The sequence below is a fragment of the Drosophila arizonae genome, chromosome X, assembly GCF_054131065.1.
Source record: "Drosophila arizonae isolate 15081-1271.41 chromosome X, UAZ_ARI_1.0, whole genome shotgun sequence".
NCBI lineage: Eukaryota > Metazoa > Arthropoda > Insecta > Diptera > Drosophilidae > Drosophila > Drosophila arizonae.
Genome location: NC_142927.1, coordinates 13,603,554 through 13,631,227, shown reverse-complemented (window position 1 = coordinate 13,631,227; position 27,674 = coordinate 13,603,554). Strand labels below are relative to the sequence as shown.

The window sequence follows — 27,674 nt, the reverse complement described above, 5'->3', positions numbered from 1 at the left end:
CTATTTTGATAGCAGATACGATATCTTCGTGATATAAAATTATCTCAAAGTGTCTGCCATATCGATAGGTATCGCTGCGATATCAACATCCCCAGTTAACTGAAAAACGCACGACAAACAGAAGTTCGTGGAAATTACGCACGGGTGTTTTTTACGTAGCTCAATAGTACTATTTGTTTATTTTTTTCGGTTCTAACATAAATGATGCACACATGCATATGCAAATAGATTAAGTGTAATTTGTGTACAAATATAAATGCAATTCAAAATGATAGTTTTTAAGATGGATATCAAATGCAATCAGCGCAGCAGCAGCAGCCGAAGCAGCGGCAATAGCAACAACCACAACAACAACAACATCAACAAGGCTGACTGACTGACTACACCCAAAAACGCAACAAGAAAAAGCAGCAGCAGCAGCAGCACATAAAGGAAACAGTTGGAGGCGAGGAATAACAAAACGACAGGAAAAATGAAGTAAAAGCGACCAGCAGCAAACGGAACGGCACTTTAGTTGCAGTTGTAGTGGAGTACACACACACACAAACGCACGCACAAACACAAGCAATAATATACATGCACACGTACATACATAAATATACAAATAAAAGCAACATACAAAGAGACATTTGCATGCATGTGTGTGGGTGTAGCAGCCGCAGCAGCAGCAGCCCAGCTCCAGCGTACTAACTTCGTGCTCGTTCGGCAGTCGTCGTTTGTCTTTCGTTGTTGCTCGCTCGCTGGCTGGTTCATTTGTTCGTACGTTGTGTTCGCATGCTCGTTTAATCGTGTTGTTGGAGTAACAGCATCGCCTACGCAGCAGCAGCAATAGCGGCAACAACGACAGGCAAAGGAAGCGGTTTAAGAATGCATGGGCATGCACAAAGTACGATGCACGAATCACGAAACACGACAAATGCAAGGAACACAAGAGAAATGCAAATTTAACAGAAATTGAAATAAGTGCAACGGGTTTCCTATTCCAATTCCAATTGCAATCCCACATCGCATTGTAATTCAAAACGCAGTCGCAAATTTATGCCAAACTGATCAAAAGCGGGCGCGCGCGCGATATACATATATACGTATCAAGGTAAAGAGAGAGAGTGTGAGACTTGTAAAGAGTACGCTAAGGAAAAAATAAGAGGAGAGCGGACAAGCGCCGTTAAATCGGATCACGTCCATTTTAGCTACAGCTGCAGTTCCTTTGTTATTGGATTTGTTATACACCAATTGCTGCTCCTGCCTCCTGCTTGGGACGTCGTAATATGGATTGTGGTGCTCTTGCCGCGCAGCAGCAGCAACTGATACAACAGCTACAAAATACACAACAACAACAACATCTTCAACAGCACCCACGACAACAAAGTACGCTAAATTGCCTGGAAGCAACAACAAATGTAAGTTTACACGCACACTTACGTATATATGTATGTACATATGTATGTATGTCCGTTTGGATGTATTTCTCTTTTACTTCCACTTCGCATTCGCCCCCACACACATACATATGCACATATAACCCGTTGCGCTGCGTTTCGGTGCCTGCGTCGTAGTCGACTACGCAGCCGTCAGCTGAGTTTGCTCTTCATGCAGTTTATTGGTTTTCTTATTAGATATTTTTCATATGAGTAACTTTGACAGCGACGCTGGCAGCGCTGTCGCAGTCGCTGCTGCAGCAATTGTCTTTAAATGCGTGTGGGCTGACAAGGGGGCGTGACTATAAGCCATGTGCATAAATAATTTAATATTTCGATAGATAGTGCGTGTGTGTGAACGCTTGAGAAATAGGCGGAGAGGGGATTGGAAGGCAGGTACAAAGTGCATGCGTTCTTACTATTTCGGCCAAATGTGCAAAACGGAAAAGTCAAAAGAGAAAGAAATAAAAATAAAATAAATTAATACAGGGCAACTAGGGAAACGAATGACTCAAAGACTAACCAACTGATGATTAATCTCTACTGTATCTGGCTAAAGAAATGCCCAAACAACAAAGCGCTTGCTCTGGGCAGGAAGTCCACTACTAAATACCCTGTAAAAAAGAGAATTGAAAATTTGATATAGGATATGCAAAGAATAGTATTTTAAAAATTTCTAATATTAAAAAAATTAATAAAAAAATCAAAATAAAATAAAAACAATCTAAAATTAACAAAAATATAATTTAAAAAATATATTAAATACAGTAATATATTAAAAAATAAATTAATTAATTAAAAAAAAAGTAATTATTTTATAATTTTAAATTTTTGAAAAGCATTAATTAATAATTTTCTTCTCCTTATGAAAATGAAAACAATGAAGTTTATAAAGTAAGTTTTATAAATAAAGTTTTTTTAAAATTTATTTAGTACGTAGAAAAAATATAGGGTATACCCGTAACAACCAACATAGCAATCAGAGTCGAGAAGTACCAACGCTTTAATTGCCGATTTGTACATGGTACGAACTTTTGCCCATTACTTTCACCGTGCATGATTCTAAAGCAAAAACAACACCAAAAAAGAAAAAAAAAAACAACTACAAGGAATGACAGAAGTTCAAAATGAAATTGTTTATATAAGGGCAATAATAAAAAAAAAGAGTGAAAAAGAAAGAAATGAACATACAAACAAAGCCAACAGCCGTTGGCGTTGAGGTATGAGTACTGCAACAACAACAACCGCAGCAACAACAACAACAACAACAACAAAAGCCTGCAAGAGTAAGAAAGAGCAGAAAAAGGAGCCGCGAACAACAACGCACTCTGTTGCTTTTGCGTTCTTTGTTTTTGCCGCAGCGGTTAAATCTTTCTTTTGCCTTTTACCCCCCGCATGTCTTTTTTGTTGTTGTTTCTTTTCGTGTTTTGTTTTGCAGCTCTACGTGACTGCAATAAAATTTAACTGCAATTACGTGTCGCATGCTTTGTGTGTCGAAAATGGCCAAAATAAAAGAAGCAGAAGAAGCAAAAAGAAAAAGCAATGGTCAAGATGTGAACGAGTAACATTGAATGCCTCAAGGATACGCACAGCATGCGGCAACCAAAAATGCTGACAGACAGCTAACGGCACATTTCTCCCAAGTCCTTGTGTTGTGTGTTTTGGGTTTGTATTTTTGCGTGAGTAATTGTCAGTGCTGCCAATTTCAATTGTATTGTCAGTGGGCAGCACTTTTTCTGTTGCTAAGGCACGAGAAGGTTACACACGAGGCAATTCTATTTCCATCGAATGGTAGGCAAAAATTATATGTATGTAATGCTTATTCAATTTGATAATGCTTTCAATTGTGTATAAATTCACGCGTTTAATGATGAGTCGAAATGATTTAAAAATGAAATAAAATTTGATTCATTCATTTGTAATATCTTGCGTATCTTGAGTAGTCGTAATACATGTGACGTCACAGTCGTTACAGCAAATGGTGTTGTCGCATGCCATGCGTTACCTTCAGCGCTATCGCCATGCGTGAGAGCATGAGAGGGAGCGGATGAGCGAGCGAGCGAGCAAGCGAGTGAGCGAGGTTTATAGTGAGTGCGTCGCCGCCGTTGCTCGCATTTATCTTTCGGCCGATGCGCGCATGAGACGGACGACAGCAGTGCAGCGGATAAACGAAAACGGGAAAATAATAGTTGTAAATTGTAATAAGCGCGCGCGGCGGCAATTAAAGGCGACAACTCAGTTCAAGTTAAAATTTTGTTATATTTTTTTTATTATGTCGCATTCAGACATATTCACACACATTTATACGCAATTTTATTGCGCCTTTTGTCGTGGTAATAACTTTTTGCTGTCGTTTCGGGCTTGTTGATTCCTTTTATTTTATATTTTTTGGATGTGGTTGTTTGTGTTGCGCGCTTTATTAAGTTCCTTCAACAACAAGAATAACAAAAGCAATTAGCTCCAGCTGCTTATGTTTATACAGAACACACAACTACAAACGCGCGTGTGAAATGCGGCAAATGAAGCAATAATTAAAAGTGCCTTTTTTAATTGAAGAGCAGAAAACTCGAACAACAAAAACAACAACAATTACAGCAACAGCAGGGCTGCTGGCAATCGAAATCGAATTGACGTTAACATTGACGCGGTAAGAGCAACACACATATACAAATACTACATATTCATATACTACAATAACTCATACATAGAAGCATTCATTTGTTCCTGCAATACAACCCTGCTGACTGGACTGCCAAAAGCTCTAGCTAAGCAAGGCAGTGCGACAGAGAGAGGAAGAGATGTGAAGTAAAAGAGAGCGCAAGCAAGGCAGGGATAGAGATGAGTTGTTTGTTTTTGTTTTTGGCAGTTAATGTTAATGCGTTTCGCTTTTGTCTTATATGAGCGTTTGCGTGTCTACGGGGCGGCTGCACATCGACGTCAGTATTTCTTTTTTTTTTTTCCAATCCAAGCAATAATAGACGGTCGGGGGAGTACGCCCTGCCATACGCTTTATGCTTTTATTATTGTTTACTTCGTTTCATTTTGTGCCTTATCTTCATCGCTGCGCTCTTTACTATAAACCGCAGACTCACACACCCGTAAAGTCTATCGGTGTGGTTGTGTGTGTAGTTTCATTCAACTTTTCTGCATGCGGCAGCGAATTTCGTTCGTGCTCGGATATGGCAACGCCGCGAAGTCTAGTCTCTTGTTTTGCCGGTTCCTGTATCTAATTCCTTTTATTTTTGCAAGTCATATGGTAACGGTATGTGCGTCATTCTGCCCGCACCCGCATCCGCAGCTGCTGTAACGGCACCACCCGCATCAAACACGCTCTCCCTTTCTTTCTTCCTTGCTCCTTCCTATTTGTTGTTATTGGTGGTGTGGCCGTTTAATTGCTTCTGCACGTTCGTCAAATATTTGCTCAACTCTTTTTAATTATATTGCCCACTTCACACATACATGCACACATATGTAGCATTTACCATTTTACCCTTTCACACGCACGCGATTTAGAAGTAAATCGTTCAAGTGTGAGTTTTGGCATGTGGAGCAAGGAAGACAGCGCACAGTGTGATATTTGTCATTGATTTGCAATGTAATTGTCGTAGAAGAAAATTGTTTAATTTAAACAAGCTACAAAGAAATTGCACAACGAATAATTAAAATAATTGCATATGATTAAACGCTCGTGATTAGTTTTTAAGTGGTAAGAAATTTAAAGTTACATTAAAATTTAAAGCCCGATCTAAACTGAATCAGATATTGTATATCCCTTTTACTAATGTAAAGCAGAACACAATGACAGAGATCTAAACACTATATATTTAGGGCTAGAAAATTCGAGAATAATAAATAACAACAATTACGGACAAACTCCACTTGAACTTTGTAATTGAATTTGTGTCTATTTTGTATTCTTTGGAGTGATTTTTATTGTAATGTACTTTAAGGGATTTTCCACGCCTATTTGATTGCATATACAAATATATATAGCCTTGCGGTGAACTTAATTGATGCTGCTTGCCCTGAACCGAAATGAACAAATATACAATCGTATGTATTTCTTCGAACATATTTTTAGACTTGTAATGCAAGTTCCTATTCTGTGCACAGACACAAGGCATTTGGACTTTTGTTCAATTCGATGTGCGTTTCGATTTATAATTTGTCTCGTATTCATATGAACTGATTTTTACTTCCCCTTCTTTAAGTAGCACATTTCATAAGCTTTCGGGCATGAAATCGCCCACAGAAGGCCATGCCTTGGCCCACTGTGCAGCGGAGGTTGCCAAAGCCCAGAAGTGAATTCGCTCAGTTGAGCGCATTTTGTTGTATTTTCGCCGGGCAATACGCGCAGCAGCCGCCACAGTCTCTGTCTCAGTTGTGGTCGCTGTCGCAGTGGACGCAGCAGCAGCTACAGCACCCATATGACTTTTGCACATGGCTGTGGAGCTGCGCTGCTGCGTTGCGTTGTCGTCGTCATTTTTGTTGCTGTTGTTGGCTTCAGTGCTTTACTTTTTATGATTCTTATTACACGCTTTGCTGCTTATGGCAGGGCTTTGCGCTTGCCTTTGCCTTTGGCTTTGCGTTGCTTTTCTTTGCTTTGTGGACAACGACGCTGACTGCGCTAGTCTTTGAAATATTTATGCGGCTACTGCGGACGCGACATCTCTGCTGCTGTTCATTTGAATTTTTGTTGTAGTTGTTGTAAATATTTTATTATCGCTTGTTTCCGTTTAGTAACCGAAATGGGGAAAAGTGTGTGCACACGCACAGCCAAACACACACTCACACGCACTCATCATAGTCACACACATGCATGCATACGCATACGCGTACATATTTAAAATTCTTTTGTCGCCATATTTATTTCGAAATTATGTACTTGGCTTGTTGCTTCACACGACGCTTCGTCGCGCATCGTTCCATTACTCCGCCGCGACTCCCCGCCAGCCATGTCAATTTAGCTATCTGTTTGTCCATCTATCGAGCTACATACGCTGACGCACACACACGCACACAAATGCATTTATGTACATTCGTACATGTTCCATTTCATTTCTTGCCATTCCATTTTTAAATTTACCGCTCCTCCCTCATTCCTTCTGTCACATCGCTGACCCTGTGCATTTCTTGTAATTTCATTTGTATTGGTGGGAGGAATAGAGCGGAAGAGCAAAAACAACAGCAACAACAATAACTGAACGACTTCTGCACATTGTCTTCACTTTCGTTCTTTCTCGCTCTGTCTCTCAATCTCTCTCTTTTATTACAAAATTAGCGCAATATTTTTACTATTTATTTTTAGCTGTGGTTTTTTTGATCGCCGCATTTTGTAAATTATATTTAAACACGATAATCTCTTCGTGCCCGTCGGATCGGATCTGTGCGATGCGGAATGAAACGGCTCTGTTACCAATGTGGGCGTGCAGTGACCTAATTTCTATAATAGATTGCATTTTGCTACAGCTCTCTCGCACGCACACAATTACACAGAAGCTAGCATCCACACACACACACATACAGACATGCATATGCACACACATACTCATGTGTGTTTTTGCTGTTGGTTTTGGGATTATTGAGCGCATTGAACTCTGCGTAGTTTTTTGTGCTTTTTTTTGCCTGCTTTCTGGCTATTTAATCCGCTGTTGCTGCTGGCGACCATTGCAAACATTTTACGCTTTGGCATTTCCTGCCTGCCAAATGTTACATAAAATAAAAGAAGAAATAAACAGACAAAACCAAAACCAAAAATGAAAAAAGAAGAAACTGAAAAATGGCAAAATTGTCGCGCACATTTTTAATGGGCTTTATGGCGGCGTCTCTCGCTGTGGCCTTACAATCCGTTCCGTTTCTTCGTAGTATCTGTTCACATTTCGTTTCGTTCCTGTTGCCCATTCGATGTCGCATTTGTGTGTTCCCAGGCTGCCTCTTTTTTTTTTTGCTAATTAAGTGCAGCACTTGACTTCGTCAAAAGCTCGCAATAAACATTAAACAAATTGAGAGCACGCACTCACACACAGGCATACTATCTGTCTGTCTGTCTGCCTGTGTCTGTGTGCGTGTATGATTGCACAGTTGTATTTTGTAGAACATGTACATATGTATGTGTGTTTAATTTATATGGTGTTTTAGCACATTTGGTGTTCCGCATTCCACGCCCAATTGCCGCTTTTCTATGCGATTCCAAAAACCGAGCAAACTATTTATGAGAATTTTATTTTGGAGAAAATCTAGCTTCCAGTTTGATTTGTACAGTGAACGCTCGATAAGCTAATAAATTAAATAGATTTGATTAAAAATAGAAAATATTGAAATATATGAGTTACAGAACTTGAGAAGTTTTGGTCTCCAGAATTTTTGTTGAGAATTTTGTGTACTATCAAGTATTTGAAGTTCCATATGTGCATCTGTATTTCGAATCAATTCGTTTCGATTTATGTTTCATTCCACATATTTCATATGCGTTTGTTAACTTTGGGTCGAATTGTTATGCATTTTTCATTTGCCCTGTTTTTCAATTTTTCAGTTTTTATGGCTTTTTGCGTAAAAATGCTGACTCAGACGACGATTCATTTGCTGTGTTGCTGTTCTTATGTTTTTTGTTTTGTGTAACAGAAGCAGTCACACACCGCCCCAAACGAAATGCCTCCCCTGTTTCGCTCGTCTAACAACAACGACAGCAACAACAACAACAACTACGAAAACAACGAAATTTGATTGAGCTGCAATAAAAATTTGTCAGTGTGGCAATAAAAGTAGAAGCAGAAGGGCAAAGAGGGCAGGCCGAGTCGAAGGCGGAGGCAATGCGACCGACCGGCTTTCTACTGGAGCATATAATCATATGTTTATATTTCATTATATATAATTTTCTTTGATATGATTTATAATGTGGCGCACTAGAGCAGCACACGAAAATGGGGCTTGAAAATGTTTATAACAAATGTGCTCTCTCCCTCTCCCTCTCACTCTCGCTCACTGAATCAACAAGTTGATTGATGATGCGCCCAAAAATTCATTAACTTAAAATTTGAGAGCTGCATATGTAATACTTGTAGTGTGCATGTCTCTCTCTCTCTTTTTATATATTTATGTATATTTGTCTAAGTCGACCGACTAACCCCTAAGACAGCAGCACGTTTTTCTTTCTATATCAAATTTCACATTACGCATTTGCCGGCTGTTTCGACTGACTGAATGGACTGGCCTATCTCTACAAAAACTCGATTACACTGACAGAAAACATGATTTTCGAATTGTTTAGTGTTCGCTAGGCAATATAAATATGTGTGTTGTCTCTTTCTGTTTAGGTAATACAAGAAAAATATACATAGTCTATTTTATATATATATTTTTTTATGGTTTCTGGCTTTTTGATACTCCATAAAATGGAGCCATAAAACTTTGTTTTAAATATAGTTTAATAAACTTTTTTTTAAGATACTTTGTGGGGGAGTTTTAATAGCCTCGAAAAATGAAATCTATCTGTAAATCTCAATCAATGTATTAGCAAGCAATGATTCAGCTAGTTAGTCAGTCCATTAATAGGTCGTCAAGATAATACCTATTGAATCATTAATCAGGCAATCAATCAATAAGTTGATTAACTGTATAATCGGTCGGGCAGGCCTTGAGTTTATTCAGAACAGTTGGCAGCTTGGTCAGCTAATCTGTTAACAATCAATCAATTGATTCAATTAGTGCTGAGTAGTTCAATCAGCAACTGAATTTGTCAATCGGTTGATCAATCAGCATTAATTAATCTATTTGTTGACCGTTTTGTCAATCAATCACACAATTTGTTGGTCAGTCAGTCAGTCAGTTAGCAATCAGTCAATTGATTCAATCAAGTATCAATCAGCAAATTATGTTGTGCATCAGATAGCAAACTCAATCAAAACCTATCAAGCATTCCATGTGGATGTAATATCTCAGTCAGTCAATCAGTTTATCGATCAGCTAATTAAGAATCAATCAATTGATTCAATCAGCCATTGCAGCTGTCTTTCAGTTAATCAATCAGCACTTGTTCAATCAATGTCTCAGTTAAATAATGACAGTTCAAGCAATCAATCAATCTGTTGTTTAGTACATAAATCAAGCAGTTTATCGCTCGGTCTATCAGTTGTTTAGTTACTCAATAAATCAATCAGCCAGTCAATCAATGAGTTTGCCCAGCTGATTTGCTTTGTTTAGACAAACACTTTTAGATGCCTCGATATATGAGTCAGAATTTCTTATAGTGTAGACAGCTCAGTGGGCTGTACCCACACATCAGCAGAGGGTGAAAGGGGGAGAAAGAGAGAGAGAGAGACAGGGAGATAGAGAAACAGAGAGAGAGATAGACAATGGAAGACACTCAAACAAAAAGACAATTCAGAACGCATCTGCTTGGCCACTTGTGACGTTGATGACGACAAGAAGGATGACGCTTATCTTGATCTCATAATCAGCAAACGAGGGAGAGAGAGAGAGAGAGAGAGAGAGCAAGAGAAGGAGAATGACAGAATGAGAGAGAAAAGGAAACTCGAATGTGCGTCATTTAACCATTTTTGGGTGTGCACGAGACGTCGCTTGCTGCTGCTGCTTTGTCTGAGTCCAAGTGGCAGGTGCAACACGCAGCCGGTGCCGCTGCTGCCCCTTGTGTAGACACTCCTCGAGTGACTCCCTACTTAAGCATGATGCGTTACAGAAAGAGAGAGAGAGAGAGAGAGGGGAAGAAAAAAAACACCTTGCCCCGATTTGTTGCCTGGCCACGCGTCGCTGTGCAACAGGAAGAGCTGTAGGAATAAACAGCCCCTAAAAAAAGGTAAAGCGAACCCGATTCCGTTTGATGAAACCAAAGATTGTGCTGCAGATTTCTTTAGCAGATATATAGCCATATACAAATATATATGCATATATATATATATCGTCGTCGTCTTCTTCTTCTTCTTCTTTGTATAGTTGGTTCTTAAGGGGCAGCGACAGATGTTTTTTTAAATTTCGGTAAGGGTCGCTCGCTTGGTCGCGTGTTGCTTTTAATGCGTGTTTTCTTTTTTGTTTGTCCATTCACTTTGCTCGGTTTGCTTTTGAGCACGCTTCAAGCGGGAGATTGCCCCAAAAACAAATAAAAAAAAAAAAAATAAAATAAAAAGAAAAGAAATGAATAATAAATGCAACTTTTACAGCTGTCCACAGTTGAGATTTGAAGACAGTTTCAGATCCTTAAGGCGATATGAAAGAATTGAAGATTATTTGTAACAAAATCTTTATGAATAGCTTAAATATACAATATGATATTTGAGATATATGTATAATCTATGATATAATATCCTGTGCTGGTTAATCTTTTGATCTCAAATGAAATTTGATATATTGTGTAATTATATTATATTTGATATTACATCAAATCTTCAGCTGTTTTTCAACTTTGACATTGAATTCTATTTCAAAAGATTAAAATTCTGTTGTTTTTATTCGATTTCTATGGCTTTGTTTGTTGTTGTTGATTAGGAAACGGCGCACTTGGCCTGTTTTACAATTAAGCTGCTTAACGAACCAGCATATATGTATATGTATTGTATATATATATATATATGTGCATATATATACATATATTGTATATCAGCAATGGGAAGTTTGAGTTGGAAATTTGAATAGCGTTGAGCTTTACGAGCGACAAATTCGCAAAAGAAATAGCTTGGGATTCTCTTAATAAGGCAGTGTGTGACCATCAAATACTAAATTTTATGTATTCATTTAGTATTATTTTTATTTGCTTGTTTTTATGTATACCCTAGCAATTCGGGGAATTACAGTCTGGTCACGCGTGGTGCGACAAAGCAAATGGAGAGGTATATGTAAATATTCCTTGAAGATATCATTGGATTGAAGCCTTGCTTTCACTCGGCTAAGTGAATTGCGATTGAATTTAATTTAATTTGTATATACATACACATGTAAATATGTACATACTGATGGTTTAGATATCGCCTAATTTAAAATTTAGGAAAAAAAACTGAGTGGATAAACTCATGAATTGGAAAAACTGACTAAATTATATTATTATATATTATTATATATGTATATTTAGATGTTGATACCAAGATTTTTTCCTACAATCTATAATCACACTAATAAAATACTGTATACATATAAATACCCAACTAAATGAAGAATATTATTATGTTTTCTATATTTATTATTATTATAATTTCATTTTATTTCATTATTATTATAACATAATATTTCATATTTTGATATTATATTATTTTACATTCCATTATATTATTATATCATAATAAACCCATAGGTCTCAGCTGTGTTAGAGTATTTCTGCTTTGTCTTTGCTATCACAACATTTGTGTTTTTCTGTTTTCTTTTTCAATTTTCTAATATTTTTGGCTTTATTATTATTATGATGGCTATAGTTGTTGGCTCTGTTGTTGTTGTTGTTGATATTTTTATTAATTGTCTACGGAAGTTGCTGTAAATGTGCGCAAACATGAAAATATTTTATGCTTTATTTTATATATACTTATATATATATATATACACATATATATAAGTATATGCAGAGGAAGCGCGAGCCATTGGCCTAGCTGAGTCAGGTGCCACCTCGACCTCTATCTCTCTCTCCCTCCCCCACTCTCTCACTGTGACAATGCAGATGACGTCATTTGGCAAAACAGTTGCCGTTAATTGAAGTATTGTTGTTGTTGTTGTAGCTCTGGCTGTGGCTGTGGCTGTGGCTTAGTTAATGACAGCATTTACTTAGTTAAGTTTTAGTATGATTATGCCATCTAGTTTGAGTTCATTTCGCGTTCAAGTAATTACAGTTAGAATTGCAACTTGCTTTTAGCAATTAGCTAATAGTGAAACACCTGCCCTGCTGCCGCCCACTCGAAATTAGTTCAAGTTTTCTGAAGGTCATGAGTCGACTTGACTCAGATGATCCGCAAGCATGCCACCATGCCACCATGCCACATGCAACATAGAATATGCTACAGCAATTGTCGAGATTGTGTTAATGTAGGCCTATCCCAAATATCCCGGTACTACTCCCCCTAGGCTTGCAGCTCTGGAGACCTGCAAGGTGAGCAACATTACAAAAAAAAAAAAGAAGAAGAGCAATTTCATGTTTCGTTAACATTAAGTTTTATTTTATTTATTTTTTCCAGCTCATTATGTAGCATTAATTTAGCTATTTGGCACACCTGCTTACATTCCCTAAAGGTGTTTATTTGCTTAGCCTGAGGCCATGGCAAATGGGAGTATGTGTGTGTGACAGGCAGTGGTAGTAGGCGTGGCAGATCCATGGAGGGCGTACCATGTCTTTCGATAACACATTCTTAGTGCTTGTTATCGATATTAATCGATCATTTACTGTGACTTTTTAACTACCTTTAACTGCACTACCTGAACTTGCAGATAGTAGTTCCATTTAGATGTCATTGTCATGCTCTACAAATTTGATTAAAAAGTGCAGCTCTAACAAAAGCTTTGCAACAATTCATTTCCCATTGTATGGAAAATGTAGTTCATGCCAGTCCATGCAGCTCAAGTGCAGCGCGTGCTTATGTGTCTATATATTTGTATAAGTGTGTGTGTGTGTGTGTGAGTGTGCATGTCTTATTTATCATATTACTTTGTATACATGAATCGTAGAATGATTCGAAAAGCAGCTAAGCGCAGGATTCAGGGTATCTACTAGTCGAGTAATCGTTTTAAGCAATCGACTCTCAGTTTATTTAGACTATCAATGGAGCCATTGGAACCATTTGAGAATTATATGTTTATTGAACAGAAAATCCAATGCACTGTAAGCAGTTTCTAGTTGCATTTTCCCACGTATTTATATATGACTGATATTTAGATCTCTTAACTGACTTGACTTACAATTTCCCCCATATTTCTATATTTAAACATATATCTTGTTTATCGCCTGGAAATCTAATCAGAAATGTAAAGCTCACCAATTGGATATAGATATTGAATGCTGTGACATCGTAGAGCTTTGTTTAGAGTTTATTCTGTCAAAGTGGTGGGAAGGGGAGGGGGGGGGGGGTACTGACTTCACGTGAATACAGACAGTTTCCTCTCCTATTTCACACATTTGAAACGAAATTCGGAAACAGCTGTGTCTCAGATAAATAAAGAAATAATATGCTATACCAAAATATTTATATAGGTTGCGGCAGTTCATATCAGTGGGGAAGGTCACAGTTGGTCGCTATTGTGAATGGGATTTAGTGTGAAGTAAAGGCGATTGAAACAACTGTTATGTGTGCTATAATTGAATCAGAGAATCAATGGCCAATCCATTATCAACTAGCTATAATTAGAGTCTCTAAGCATTGAAACAAGATCACGATCGAAGGTGAGCAACTGCTTCGAAGTACAGGTAAATTGGAGCAAGAATTCTACTCAATGATCGCAACTGATCATAATCATTGAGCAATAAATAGCAACGAAAATCACAATAGTTCGAATGATCTTAGAGTTAAGATACATTTGAGTTCAAAGTTCTCTTTGCTTTCTCTTCTACGATTTGACTCAGAATCTCAAGTGAGAAAAAAGGCCAGACATGTAAATGTGCATTAGCATTGGCATTAGCATTACCATTGTTATTGTTGCTGTAATTGTAGTTGTTGCAGTAGTTGTTGTCGCTTGAGTACACCTAAGCCCCGCAAATGGATCTACCTGAAGAGCCGAGCCAGCCAGCCAGCTACAGCAGCAGGGCAGGCATCATATGAACTATGCAAATAGCAGATCGTAAACCAACAAGAGATCACAGCAGCGACACGACTTCAGTGTGTGTGTGTGTGTCAGTGTCTGTGCCTGTGTATACCCTATAAGAAGAAGCGGCAGCTGCAGAGGGGAGGGGGGCAGCGAAGCGCTATGCAAATGCAACTAGTCATCTCTCGAGTTCCATTGAACTGAGCAACTAAATGAGTTTAGTAATTGTAAATGTGGGGTATGCCAGTTGCAGGGATACTCTATAGATAATACTACATAAAATACTGTATATAGAGTACTACATATGAATAATACATATAATACTGAATATTATTCTCGATAATGTGGACCCCGCTAAATCGAAAATCGCGATAAATCGAAAACTATTCCATCCCTTGAACAAAAATCGTTCTCAATAATTCTCGATAATTCGAATTTCTGTGTAAATCGAAAAAAAAAGCGGATCCCCTTGCCATTTCGAAGTATTGGGACTCCACTGTAATTTTACCAGCTATAATCTGTATTATATGGATCATGGAGAAACATCGTCGCTGCCTCAAGTTTATGATCTCTAAGCTAGACTAGGCTATGTGAACTCAGCTTTTATACGAGTTAGGTGCATGAAACTGTTTTTGATGTTGTTTATCAAAATAAGATTCATACCGGTTATATCATTAAGAAATGTATATAATATGTATATAACTTATAGCTAAGACAATTAGCAAGTTCATTTGGTATCATGCAGCTCAAACCAAATCATTTCTAGATATGTATATATGTATATGAGCATACATATATGACTTTTTGTATATGATTGATTGTAGATAACACAAAATTCTCATGTTAGAGTATAGATTGATTAGTGATCCTTTTTGGACATAGATGCTAATAAATAAGCAAATATAATGTGTAAACTTTATTATAAAAAATATAGAAATATAAACGAAAAAAAGCAATATGAAAAAAAAAAAACACACCAAGAGAATATAAATAAATAAAATTAAAAAAAAATATATATATATATATATATATTAATAAAAAATATTGATAATTTGTTAATTAAAAAAATACATAACAAATAAATTTAAAAAATTAAATAAACAAATTTTAAAAGTTAATGAATAAAAAAATTAATAAATAAAAATAGTTTAAAAATAAGTAAATAAATAAATAAATTAAAAAAGCAATAAAATACAAAATAATAATAATTAACTAAATACAAAAATAATTAAATATAAAAAAAAAACTAAATAAAACTATAAATAATATTGTAATTAAAAATCAAGTTAATAAATATATAAATCAAATTAATAAAAAATTAAAGCAAGTGCATATATGCTTTATGCATTGTTATAGTATCGTTCTTTATATACATATACACATTATTAAAGTCTCATTATACATTATTGCATTGCTTATATCATTATTGTTCACTTAGCTAGGGTAACATCAAGTCTAATACTTTTTGCTAGACTTGGTTGTTGTTAGCGCATTTGGTGTTTGTCAATGCGGCTCAATTAGAATAGCCTGCTGTTACCGCTGTTGTTCCTTTCGTTGTTATTGTTGTTGTTGTTGCTGTCATTGAACTTTGAACAAAACGCATGGGAAGCCAGCAGCAGCAGCAGCAGCAGCAGCAGAAGCAGAAGCAGCAGCAGCAGCAGCAGAAGCAGCAGGGTCGCAGTCGGAGCTGGGGTTGTGCATGCCACACAAAATTAAAGTTTTGGTAATGGCAATAGTCGAAGGCACACACGCACATACACACTCACACTCACACAGACACACACACATACAGAGACACACTCTCTCTGTTTATAGCACACTTGAACCCATAAATCAACGCAGTCGTCCAAGCAATCCATTGTGAGGCGACCTCGTGGCCCCTTTACCCTCACTTGCCCACTTGTGCACTTATCCCCCTTTGTAGAGTATATATACATATATATAGACATTTATATATATACTATACTGTACACATATATCTGTATCTGTATTCTGTATTCTTTTGGATTTTATCAGCTGTTGTGCCAGCAGCAGAAGCAGCAGCAACAACAACTTTAGTTGCCCTTCGTGCAGCAATGCGCCACTGGAAAGAGAGACGGAGATAGAGAGGGAGAGAGATAAAGATAAAGAGAGATGGTCAGTCAATCATTCAGTCAATCATGGCTTGTCAGCAAGTGCCAATTACCGCTAAGCCTTCAAAAATCTTTGTGACTCACTCGACCATTGAAAGCCGCCTGGTGAGACGCAATCCCTCTCTCTCTCTCTCTCTCTCTCTCTCTCTCTCTCTGTCTCTCTCTTTCTCTCTGTCAGCAGTTGTCAGTTACCTGTTAACTCTACACGTCAAGCGGTAAATCACAACAAACCTTCGACTGTTGCATTAGATGTTAGCCTGCGTGAGAGTGTGTTCGTATGTGTGTGTGTGTGTGTGTGTGTGTTGGTGCTAGAGAGGTCTTCAAGTTTATTAGTTAACCAACACTGGACAAAGTTGAAGTTCAAGCAGCAGCAGCTAAAGGCAAAGTCTTAAGATTGTTCCAAGTATTTACTATACAATTAACTATAAATATAAGGCGAGACCGATAAGTCAGCAGTTTTAAAGGTTATTTATGGGATTACAATGGGTTATGTGATATATCTATATATATAAATATTGAAGTTTTATTGTTGTTGATGATAGATTGCATGGAATGCATATGTAAATGATGCAATATCATTGATGTCAACATTAATTAATAATAGAAATATAAACATAAAATTTAAATATAAATATATATTTCTTATATATTTTTCTTATAATTGTATTTGAAATCGATTTATTTTTAACAGAGATTACCCATAGATTTACATTTATTTATGTCAATTGATGTAGAAATTATAATTAGGAACAGTAATCATAGTAATCTTGCCTCTTCAATTAGATATCAATGCGAGGCAGCTATATGATGGCCACATATGATAGGTATATAAAGTAATAATATGTGGTAGCTATACAATATAGATATATATGGAATATGCATAGATAGATACATATGTATAAGGTAGGTTTCTCTTTATATATACATATATGAATCATAGGACAGTGATCTATGTTATAGATTACTTGAAACCGCTTTACTTCCCCATATATATTGACATACCATTATCATAGTTATTTCATCTGGAAATTGAACGTACAATTTGTAGCTTGCATTTACATTTAAGTCTATAGCTGAAATGGATTTGAACTTTCCGACTAGAGTCGACTATATAATTGCAATATAATATTAAGTCACTTGACTTGACTAAGCCACAACAAAAACAACAACAACTACTTGAGAATTGTATATTTGTATTTGTTGAAGAGTTGGTTCTAATGCTTGCAATTCTAAGATTGTATATTATGGGATTTCAAAGAAAAACTTGCAGCTGTATAAATATTTATTATAATTATATTGCTGTTGCTCTGACTATTGTTATGTTAGTTGTCGTTGTTGTTGTTGTTGTTGTTGTTGTTGTTGTAATGTGACGTGACACAAATGGAGTCAGTTTAAATCGGAGTTGTGTCTTTAGCTCCTGCCAGACGCTCAACTTCCTCTCGCAGCGCACTCTCTCTCTCCCTCTCTCGCTCTTTCTTGCGCTTCTTCTCTCTCGCTCTGGCTAGCTGCCAGTTGCAGTCGTTAGTACGTGACTTATGTCTTGAAGAATTACTTAACACTTGCCAACTCTGACAGTGACAACAACAACAACAACAACAACAACAACAACAACAATAATAATAATAGCAACAAATGCTAAGCGACAACTTTAGGCGATAAAACGCGCTCAACTATCAGCAACAGCAGCGGCGACGTTGACTGCGACTGCGACGGCGACTGCGACTTTAGTTGGAATAATGCCAATCGACAAAGTGGGATGAAAGGGGGCGGGCTGCCGGTTAGTGGAGCGAAGGGGAGAAGTGCTTGGCTTGCGCTAAGGGGTGCAGCGGCTTAGCTTTGATTATTATTGTTGTTGTCGCTGCTGCTGCAACGGAAATGTGTAACGTGTTTGACTGCAAAAAAGAAAAAGAGACAGACAGAGAGAGAGAGAGAGAGAGAGAGAGAGAGAGAGAGAGAGAGAGAGAGGGAAGAAAAAAAAATAGCTTGCGTCGATGCGATTCGATTGGAAGTCGCCGTCAATGCGCTGCTTGCAGCTGCGATTGAGCTGCGATCGACAATGGGGCACGTACCAACTGGGCGAACGCTGATTATGGCCAACAGCTGTTGCTTAACGAGTGGGCCAGCGTGTGGCGGAGGCGTGGCAGCCCATTGTTGTTGCAGGCAGGCGCTTCAATTAAGCACATCAAATTCATGCGCCACAACTGTCACTGTCACTTCTCTCTTGTTCTCTATCTCTCTCTATCTCTCTCTTTCTCTGTCTCTCTGCCTCTCTCTTGTCTTCTCTTTGTTTGCATTTGGTTTGCCTTTCAGCGCCTTCAGTTGCATAAATCCAACTCCCTGTTTTGTTGGCAATTTCGATTCGATATATATCTATTCTGTGTCTATGTATGTGGTTATGCATTTTTGTTGAACTTATATAGCGCAACTAGTCTAGACTATCATCGTATAGATAGTCCACATTAATAACAATCTTTAAAGCTATTTTGAACTACATTCCAGTTGCAACTTCAACAATTTACCTGTTGATAAAAATGTGAACAGTTTGTTTCGATATAAATTCTTAATAATAGTGATACGAGGTAAACTCGGTTTAATGAGTGGGGCATACATGGATGTGAAGAGAAAATTGATATTAAAAAGTAATCCGAATTTTTGAATTTATAATTAAAAGAAAACATTTTGAAAAAAAAAGTTGATAAGAATCTAAAACAAAAATAAAATAAAACATAAATAAAATACAAAAAAAAAAAAATTAAATTAAATAAAAAATAAATGAATAATAAACATATAAAAAACAAATAAAAATATATACGAAATTATTTAAAGAATACATACATAAAATAATTATAAAAAAGTAAATCAAATAAATTAAAAAAAATATATAAAAATATTAAAAAATATATGAAAAATTAAAAAAAAATATATATAAAAAAAAAAATAATAATTAATAAATAATAAATAAAATAATTAATAAATAATAAATAAAATAATTAATAAATAATAAATAAGTAAAGTAAAGTAAAAATAGAAAAAGTTATATACAAAAGTAATTAAAAATACATACAAATATATGAAAGTAAATAAAATTTTTATAAGTAAAAATATGCAAGTAACTCCCAAATATAAAACTAAGAAAATTTAAAAAATAATTACAGATAAAGTAATAGACGAAAACGAACAAATGTAATGAAAGTAAAAAAGTGGACAGCAAGCAAAATAATATACAAATATAATATACACCAAAGAACTCTTAAAAAAAATAAAGTACTTAAAAGTTAAATAAATAGACAGCAAAAAAGTTTGGAAAATAAAGATTGTAAAGAGATTTGTTAAACAATTGAATTGGCAAATTTAAATGAAAACAGCGAAAATAGGGAAAACTCTCTGGGGGTTTCCCTATGATATAGAATTTACTATTTGCATTTAATTCATTAAAATCTAAAATCGAGTTTGACTTTTGTTTTTCTTTGCAGATTATTCAACTAACAAGCCAGGGGATCATCGTTGGCGGCGTAGCCAGCGACGGATCAGAGTCAATTGGTGGCATAGGAGCAGGAGCAGGAGCAGGAGAAGGAGGAGGAGGTGCTGGTGTGGGCAGTGGGAGTCCACAGCACAAGTTGCTGGGCATTGGGGATAGTACGAGCGGCGCTGGCGCCGTCAAACTGCGCAAGCACAGCGAACGTTCGACGCCGGACGCCAAGACGCACGCCTCCTATCGCATCTCCATGGCCAATCTGGAGGATACACAAGAGTCCGAACTGGATCTGATACTCGGCGAGCTGAGCTTGCTCGAGGCGCAGATTAGCTACGGCGAGGCGAGCTTTCTGCCTGGCGTGGCAGCTGGCCAAGCGCCAGGCGCTGTACAAGGCGGTGCAGGTGGTGCAGGTGTTGCCTCACCGCCGCCACCGCCGCCGCCGGCATTGGCCTCCGTTTCAGCGGCCTCGTCGCGCACACACTCACGCACAAATAGCAGCATATCTGGGGATGTTAGCACCACATCGTCCTCGTCGGGCATATCCGAGAATGGCAATGGGAGTGGTGGCATGGCCGGTGGTGCCGGTGGCGTTGTCATCGGCGGACTCTCCACTGGCCACATGACCATGGGAATCACGCTGGGCGTTGTCACGCCCCGTGAGCCACGCACCGAGTCGCCCGACAATGATTCGGCCTTCAGTGACACCGTTTCGCTGCTCTCCAGCGAGTCGTCCGCCTCGTCCAACACCTCGATGCAGCAGCAACAGCAACAACAGCAGCAGCAGCAGCAGCAACAGTTGCTGCTGCAACAACAGAAACTACACCTGCAGCAGCAGCAGCAGCTGCATCAGCATCCGCTGCAGTCCTCGACGAAGGCGGCCAAGATTCAGCTGGCCCTGCACAAGCTGGAGAGCGCGCCCATCCGGCGCCTCTTCGTGAAGGCCTTCACCTCGGACGGGGCATCCAAGTCGCTGCTGGTGGATGAGCGCATGGGCTGCGGCCTTGTGACGCGCCTGCTCGCGGACAAGAATCATGTCCAGATGCAGCCCACGTGGGCGCTGATTGAGCACCTGGGCGACCTGCAAATGGGTAAGCTTGAAGGCGAGCTGAGGTGATATATCCCATCTCTCTCTCTCTCTCTCTCTTTCTCTCTCTCTCTTTCCTCCTGCTCCCTCAATGAAGATCTCGATGAATAACATATTTCCCTTCCGTAGAGCGCCTGTTTGAGGATCATGAACTACTGGTGGATAATCTGATGACGTGGAACTCGGATGCGGGCAATCGCGTGCTCTTCCAGCAGCGGCCGGACAAGGTGGCGCTATATCAGCGGCCGGAGCTGTATTTGCCGGGGCCACAGATGGCGCCGGGCTGCCAGCACGACGAGCAGACGCGTCACATGCTGCTGGAGGAGTTCTTTGAGACGCAGGCCCAGCTGCAGCTGGACGGGCCGCTCTACATGAAGGCCGATCCGAAGAAGGCCTGGAAGCGTCATCATTTCGTCCTGCGCCCCTCCGGCCTCTACTACTTCCCCAAGGAGAAGACGAAGAACACGCGCGATCTCGCCTGCCTGACCGTCTTCAGCGGCCACAACGTCTACACGGGCATCAATTGGCGCAAGAAGTATAAATCGCCAACGGATTACACGTTCGGCTTCAAGGCCGCCAACGACTCGTCGCTGGGCAAGTCGTGCCGTTCCCTGAAAATGCTGTGCGCCGAGGATGGGGCCACGCTGGATCGCTGGCTGACGGCCATACGGATCTGTAAATATGGCAAGCAGCTGTGGCACAGCCACAAGCTGCTCATGGAGGAGCTGTGCTCGGGCAGCGCTGGCGCCACTGCGTCCGGCGTTGGCGTTGGCGGCAGCTTTGCCGCCTCGATGCGCAGCGAGTCGATAAGCAGCATCTCGTCGGCGGTGCCATCGCAATGTGGCAGCGTCTCATCGGCCATTAGCAGCATGTCGAACTCGAGCAGCGGCCGCATCTCGCGCGCCTCCAGCTCCAGCTCCAGCGGCTGCCTGTCGGATGAGAACAATGCCTTCGACTCGGAGTTCACGACCGGCACCATAAAGCGCAAGCCCTCCATGAAGCCCAATCTGCCGCTAACGACAATGACGCGCCAGCTGAAGGAGGTGGGCGAAATCACGACCGGACCAGTTGCCGTGGCCACGGCAGCAGCTGGCGTCGGGGGTGGCGGCGGTGTTGGCGACTCGGGTGCCTCGCCAGAGCGCAGCGGCACGCTGACCCGCCGGCACAGCCGTCGCAAATCGCAGGAGAGCAACGGCAGCAGCGGTGGCACGCTGAAGCGTCGCCCGGTGGTGCCGGTGAATGCGTCTGTGAAGCGGGATGTGATTGCATCCGTGTCGGGGTCAATGGCAAACGATGGCAATTCGTCGTCGTCATCGAATTCGACGCCGACGCCAACGCCCAGCATTTGTGCCAAGCCGCCGCCCGGACTGAGCGATGTGGAGCTGATGTGCTCATCGACGTTGTCGCTGGACTCGCTGCCGCCACCGCCGCCGCCGCCCGCTCTGCATGCCGACGAACAGGATGTGTATGGGTCGCAGCTGTCGTTGGCCTCGCTGCCGCCACCGCCGCCGCCCGAGGAGGTGCTCGCCTATGCGGAGCCCACCTCACCACTGACGCCCACGCCCATGTCCATGGCCATGGCCATGTCGATGGGCATGGTCATGCCCAATAGCAATGGCACACTGCCGCCGGCGGTGCCCGCCAAGCCCATCAAGCCAGCTGTGAAGCAGACGCTGAAGGCAGCGCCGCCCTACAAGGCGCCGCCCGACTACGTGGGACCAGCGGCGGCCCAGTTGCCGCCGCCGCCGCCGCCCGTTCAGAAGAAGGTCTCCTTTGCCGACTCGCCGGTGCTGCTGCGGCGCAAGATGTGCTCCCCGGAGCCGCAGCTGCCCCTACGCTCGCCGAGCACAACGCTCAGCAGCGGCTCGGGCAGCAGCATTGGCTATCCGTCGCAGTCGCAGCCGATTTACTCGCCCGGTCCGCTGCTGCCGCCGCGCAGTGATCTGTCCCGGCTGTCCGGCTGCAGTCAGAATGGCAGCGATGTGGTCACATCGCCGAAGCGCCTGCAAGAGTCTGCCTCGAATCCGCCGCGTGACTTCCTCAAGGATCTGCAGCGCGTGATGCGCAAGAAGTGGCAGGTGGCCCAGAAGTGCAAACTGGAGCCGGCGACCACGCCGCACGAGGTGCTCGGCTTCCGTGACTTCAACAATGAGGATCTCCTGGCGGCCCACAATTTGAACTCGGGCGCCAACAGCTCGCACTACTATCGCGAGACGGCGAACGTGAGCCACTGGGTGCAGGAGCACTACGAGTATGCGCACAATGAGTACGCGCTCTACGAGAACGTTCATGCCCAGAGCAATGGGGCGGCAACAACGGCGATGGGCGGTGCTGGCGCAACTATGGTGGATGCAGCTGGGCCGCCGCCAGTGCCGCCGCCAGCCGCTGTGGCCGATGCAGCTGCGGCGCTGCGCAAAAAGCGTCCGCCGCCGCCGCCGCCAAAACGCAGTGATTCGACGCATCTAACGCATCGTGTCTAGAGTTATAGCGCCAAGGCAGTGAGTAGAGGCATCTTTAGCTGCATTCGGAGCCAAACTAACATCACTCTCTCTCTCTCTCTCTCTCTCTCTCTCTCTGCAGCTGTCTACTATTGGCGTCGCAATGATCCTGCAACAACAACAGCAACAACAATTTCTACGTGTCTAAACTTAAGTGCAAAAACAAATTCCTAACTATGAGCAAGAGAGAAACGAAAAGAACCCTAAAATACTAGTGCATAAGTCTGGGGGGGCGGCGACACGCCCACTTCTCAAGTATTATATTCAGTTGAGCTTGTTAAATTATTATTTTCCCGTGTGTGTGTGTGCGGCAAAACTCTCGCTCGAAATGTTTATAAATTTACAAACCATATATACATATATGCATATATACATACATACATATATACACTGCCCTAATTGTTATATCAAATTGAAAGCAAAATCTATTTTTATTTTAATACTATTATTTCATAAATTATACATTTAATTGTGCCCAATGCTTAGCGTTAATCAATGAGCATTACTTTTATAGAATACATTTAGTTTATATCAATATTGTTATTCTTATTTTTTGTTATTTTAAAATTGATCTTTATGATTTTTTTTTTGTATTTCAATATTTTTTTTTTCGATTTTATTTTTTGTTTATATTTGTATATTATATGATTTGCTTTGATTATTATTTGTAAAAACATTTATAAATATTATTATTATTTTTTTCATCTATTATTTTGTTATTAGCGAATGTGAAAGATATTTAAATATCGAATCCCTACAAATGATCTTTTATAATTATTATACTCTTGTTTAATTTTGATATCATTTAATATATTATCAAAAATCGAAATTTTTTCCTAAATTGTTTTATGTAGTACTTAAGCTAAAAGCAATGCTCATTAATTTTTGTTCAGCTTGCATTGGGTATACGCAACTCAAAGTTTTTCATAATTCATTATTCATTGTGCATTATTATTCGTATGTTGGCCTAATAACCCAATTATTTTTGGCAGTGTATCCCTATTGCATCAGATCTACAATTACATATATCTGATGTTTATATGAATATCCAAATTGTGGATTCTCTATCAATATTTTGATGAACTCTTGATATTAATTTAGTCGCAACTATTGTTTAAGCTTTTATTATAAATTTATATTTGTTAATTATTTTTCGCATTTTTCTATTGTTGCCGCACACATTTCGAATGATTCGCAATTGCAAAATCAAATTATACAAAAGATCAAGGAAAAATATATATATTTTAAGCTACTCTCTAGATTGTAAAAAAGAAAAACAATTTTTGTTTTGTACCATAAACAAATATATGTATACCTATATAAATAATTAAATACATTTTTTTTTACAGCTAGAATTTTTTTATATTTTGCATTACTATTATTGTCATTTTTTTTTTGTGTTTATTATTATAGTTAACGGTTAATATGCAATTTTTTATGCAGCGCATGAAATGCGAGAATGGGAAATAGAATTGAAAATAGAATGAAGAAGAGGAAAACTATGTTGCAAGCAAGCCTTATACAACTATTAATCAATTAAAGCATCATATACATAATTATTATATATATATATATATATTGATAAGTTTATAAACGTATATATGTATATGTATATAGGTATACATAGAGAATGTCATTAAAAATTTGCTTTCGCTTTAGCATTTGCATAACGCTGCCTAAAAATGTTTTGGAATTGTACTTACTGCAAATCTGGCCAATAACTATATATATGTATATGTATTATATATGTATATATAGATAGCTATCCAGATACTATATTTATCTATAGCCTACAAATATGTTGCCGCGCTTTTGATTTTTGCTTTGATTTTGGCATTTAGCAGGCGTTCCTAAGCAAATAGACCAGGGCTGAATATGAAATCAAATTGTATCGACTAGCTGTAACGTGTAATTGTAATTCGGAACTGATTTGCCATGTTTAGCATTTTGTTGTATAATTTTAGCTCGAGATCCAAACTAATTAGCTTGTTTAACCCATCAATACAGCAGCCATAATAATAATCTTTTGTTGCCTGATTTATATGGACTATATATGTATATATATATATATAAACTTCATACTTGAAATGAAGCCATAAGCAGTCGCAGTGAATAACTCATTGAATATGTTGCAGAATGAAAGATATATAGATATAGATATATATATAATGTCTATAAAGTAACTGTAATAAATTTCGAAAAATATTACAAGAGACTAATTCACACAGAACAAAGCATAGCAAATGGTGGCTGCAAGACTTTATAAACTGAAATGAATGGATTTGATGCAGTAAATATGAATATTATAATTTGGATTCTGTTTTATGCTATGGAATATGAAAGAAATGCTATTTATGTGAAGCCTATGCAATAGAATATTTCATTTACTTTACTAAGTGTAAAAGTGCTAGGGTCTGTGCTTATATTATAATATATATAGACATAAATATATATATAACTAAAGGAAATGCCAATTTTTGAAAGCTTGCATAAAAATAAAGAAAGGAAAAAACATTGAATTTATATGGAATACATGAAGCTATTTTTTAGATACTATTATTATATAGGTACACTGAAAACAAAATTGAGTATATGTATGTATAAATGCTATGCTTCATAAGAAATGTGCCATAGGCGCATAACATAAAAAAGAAAAAAAATTTAAAAATAAACAAAAAAAAAAACAAAAACTTGCAAAATGCTAAATCAATGTACTAAAAACTTAATTCAATTAGCGTTAGTTATATAATTAAAATAAAATAATTATTTATATAAAAAATGGGAAAACAACAACAAATACTTTTATAGCGTAATACTGAAAAATAAAACTAAAATTTCGAAAATACTTTAAGTATGTGCAAATTAGTGGATTTTTATAATATATACAAAAAATGAAAAAAAAAAAATAATAAATTATAAAAATAATATCTAATTTTTTTGGGAAATTTATTTAACGCTTTTTTACCAAATGGAATTTTTTGTCAATGTTTGTTGTAAACCTCAAGTAAATCAAATCAAATGCAATACACAGGCATAAGGCAAAAATACTACAAAAATATGCTAAAAAAAACTAATAACAATTAAAAATAAGATGCAGCCACAGACAAACAAAGAAGAGACTTAAAAACCGAAAAAACAAAATCAACTTCATTATAAATAATTATTTAACTAAGCAAAAAAGAAAAACAAAAAATGTATGAATTACTACAAATTTACAAAAGAAAAAAAAAAAACTAAAAACTATATAAAAAAAACAAACACAAACTACAACCTACTACAACTAATTAAAACTAAACAAAAATACAACAATAAAAACAAAGCAAAATATATAAATGTATAAGAAACGAAACATAAAAACAAAAACAGAAGAAAAAAAAAATAAATGAAATTTTTTGCAGGTCTATTATATAGTGAAAGAATGTTGCCATTTGATACGATTTTTTTCCAACATGACATTTAATATATATACATACATATATACCTTATATTCCGATTCAAATGGAATTTTTGTAATTTTGATAAAAACATAAAAAATGATCGAAAAAAATCACACTGAAAAACAAAAAACAACTAAACTGCGAAGAAGATGTGTTGAGCGAATTGCAACAGAGAAAAATAAATGCAAAAAAAGCCTAAAAATTAAAAAGAAGGAAAAAAAACAACAAAACAAACCAATATATATATAATCAAATGAGTTTTCTTTATTTGGTTTTTTGAGGCATTATGCGGAAGCAAAGAATCTTTGGAGATGTGCGCCCTAGTCCCTATTACAGCCACTGGAAATGTAACTTCATGGGAATTTTGATTATTTCTTATTTATTATATTCATAGCTCATATCATATATGGCTCAAGTCATAGTTTACAGCTATCGCTCTGAGAAGGAGCCTTCGGTTCTTTTCGTTTTGCTTCGTCGGTTGAGCGCCTTGAGTTGAACTATTCGAGTGATGCTCTATTAACGAACATCGTTTAGGGAGCGATACGTTTGACGTTCGCTCAACCAAATTCAGTAGTTCAATTAACTAAAATACACTAAATTTACGTACGCAAATCATATATAAATAATATAGATATTATGCCAAAACACATAAATCCTATACAAATACTCAGTCGAAAGGTCTGGAGAAATGTAGAGCGGAAAAAAGCAACAAATAAGATTTCTCAAATTGTGACTGGACACTACACCTATTTGCAGATATCGAGAAACGGTCAACAATTATTTGCGAGCTAGGCCTAAATGACAAGCTGACTTATGTCACTCTCTAGAGAAATATTAGCTCAAGTCAATATACACACATAGGTAAGTTCAGACAGCTCTAAGTTTGATTAATGTTTGCCATCTGTGA

At 38.4% G+C, this 27,674-nt stretch overlaps 1 protein-coding gene and 1 long non-coding RNA gene across 3 annotated transcripts; one reads left to right on the top strand and one right to left on the bottom strand.

Moving 5' to 3' along the window:
* The first annotated feature begins 62 nt into the window (after positions 1 to 62).
* Positions 63 to 26,718, top strand: pico (ras-associated and pleckstrin homology domains-containing protein pico). Of its 2 annotated transcripts, none has more exons than XM_018014104.2 (4): positions 63 to 1,400; positions 19,747 to 20,836; positions 20,962 to 23,330; positions 23,413 to 26,718. In XM_018014104.2, the coding sequence occupies exons 1-3, from the start codon at positions 1,269 to 1,271 to the stop codon at positions 23,310 to 23,312; spliced, it is 3,573 nt and encodes a 1,190-aa protein (XP_017869593.2). In that variant the 5' UTR covers positions 63 to 1,268; the 3' UTR covers positions 23,313 to 23,330; positions 23,413 to 26,718. The 2 variants fall into 2 exon arrangements, with proteins under 2 accessions (XP_017869593.2, XP_017869594.2); XM_018014105.2 differs by lacking the exon at positions 63 to 1,400 and adding an exon at positions 1,419 to 4,065.
* LOC149267909 (uncharacterized) lies at positions 6,097 to 8,018 on the bottom strand. The gene is made up of 2 exons (XR_016271094.1): positions 7,756 to 8,018; positions 6,097 to 7,694 (listed from the first exon to the last, which is right to left on the bottom strand). It is a non-coding gene; the product is annotated as an uncharacterized LOC149267909 (long non-coding RNA).
* Positions 26,719 to 27,674: the final 956 nt, after the last annotated feature.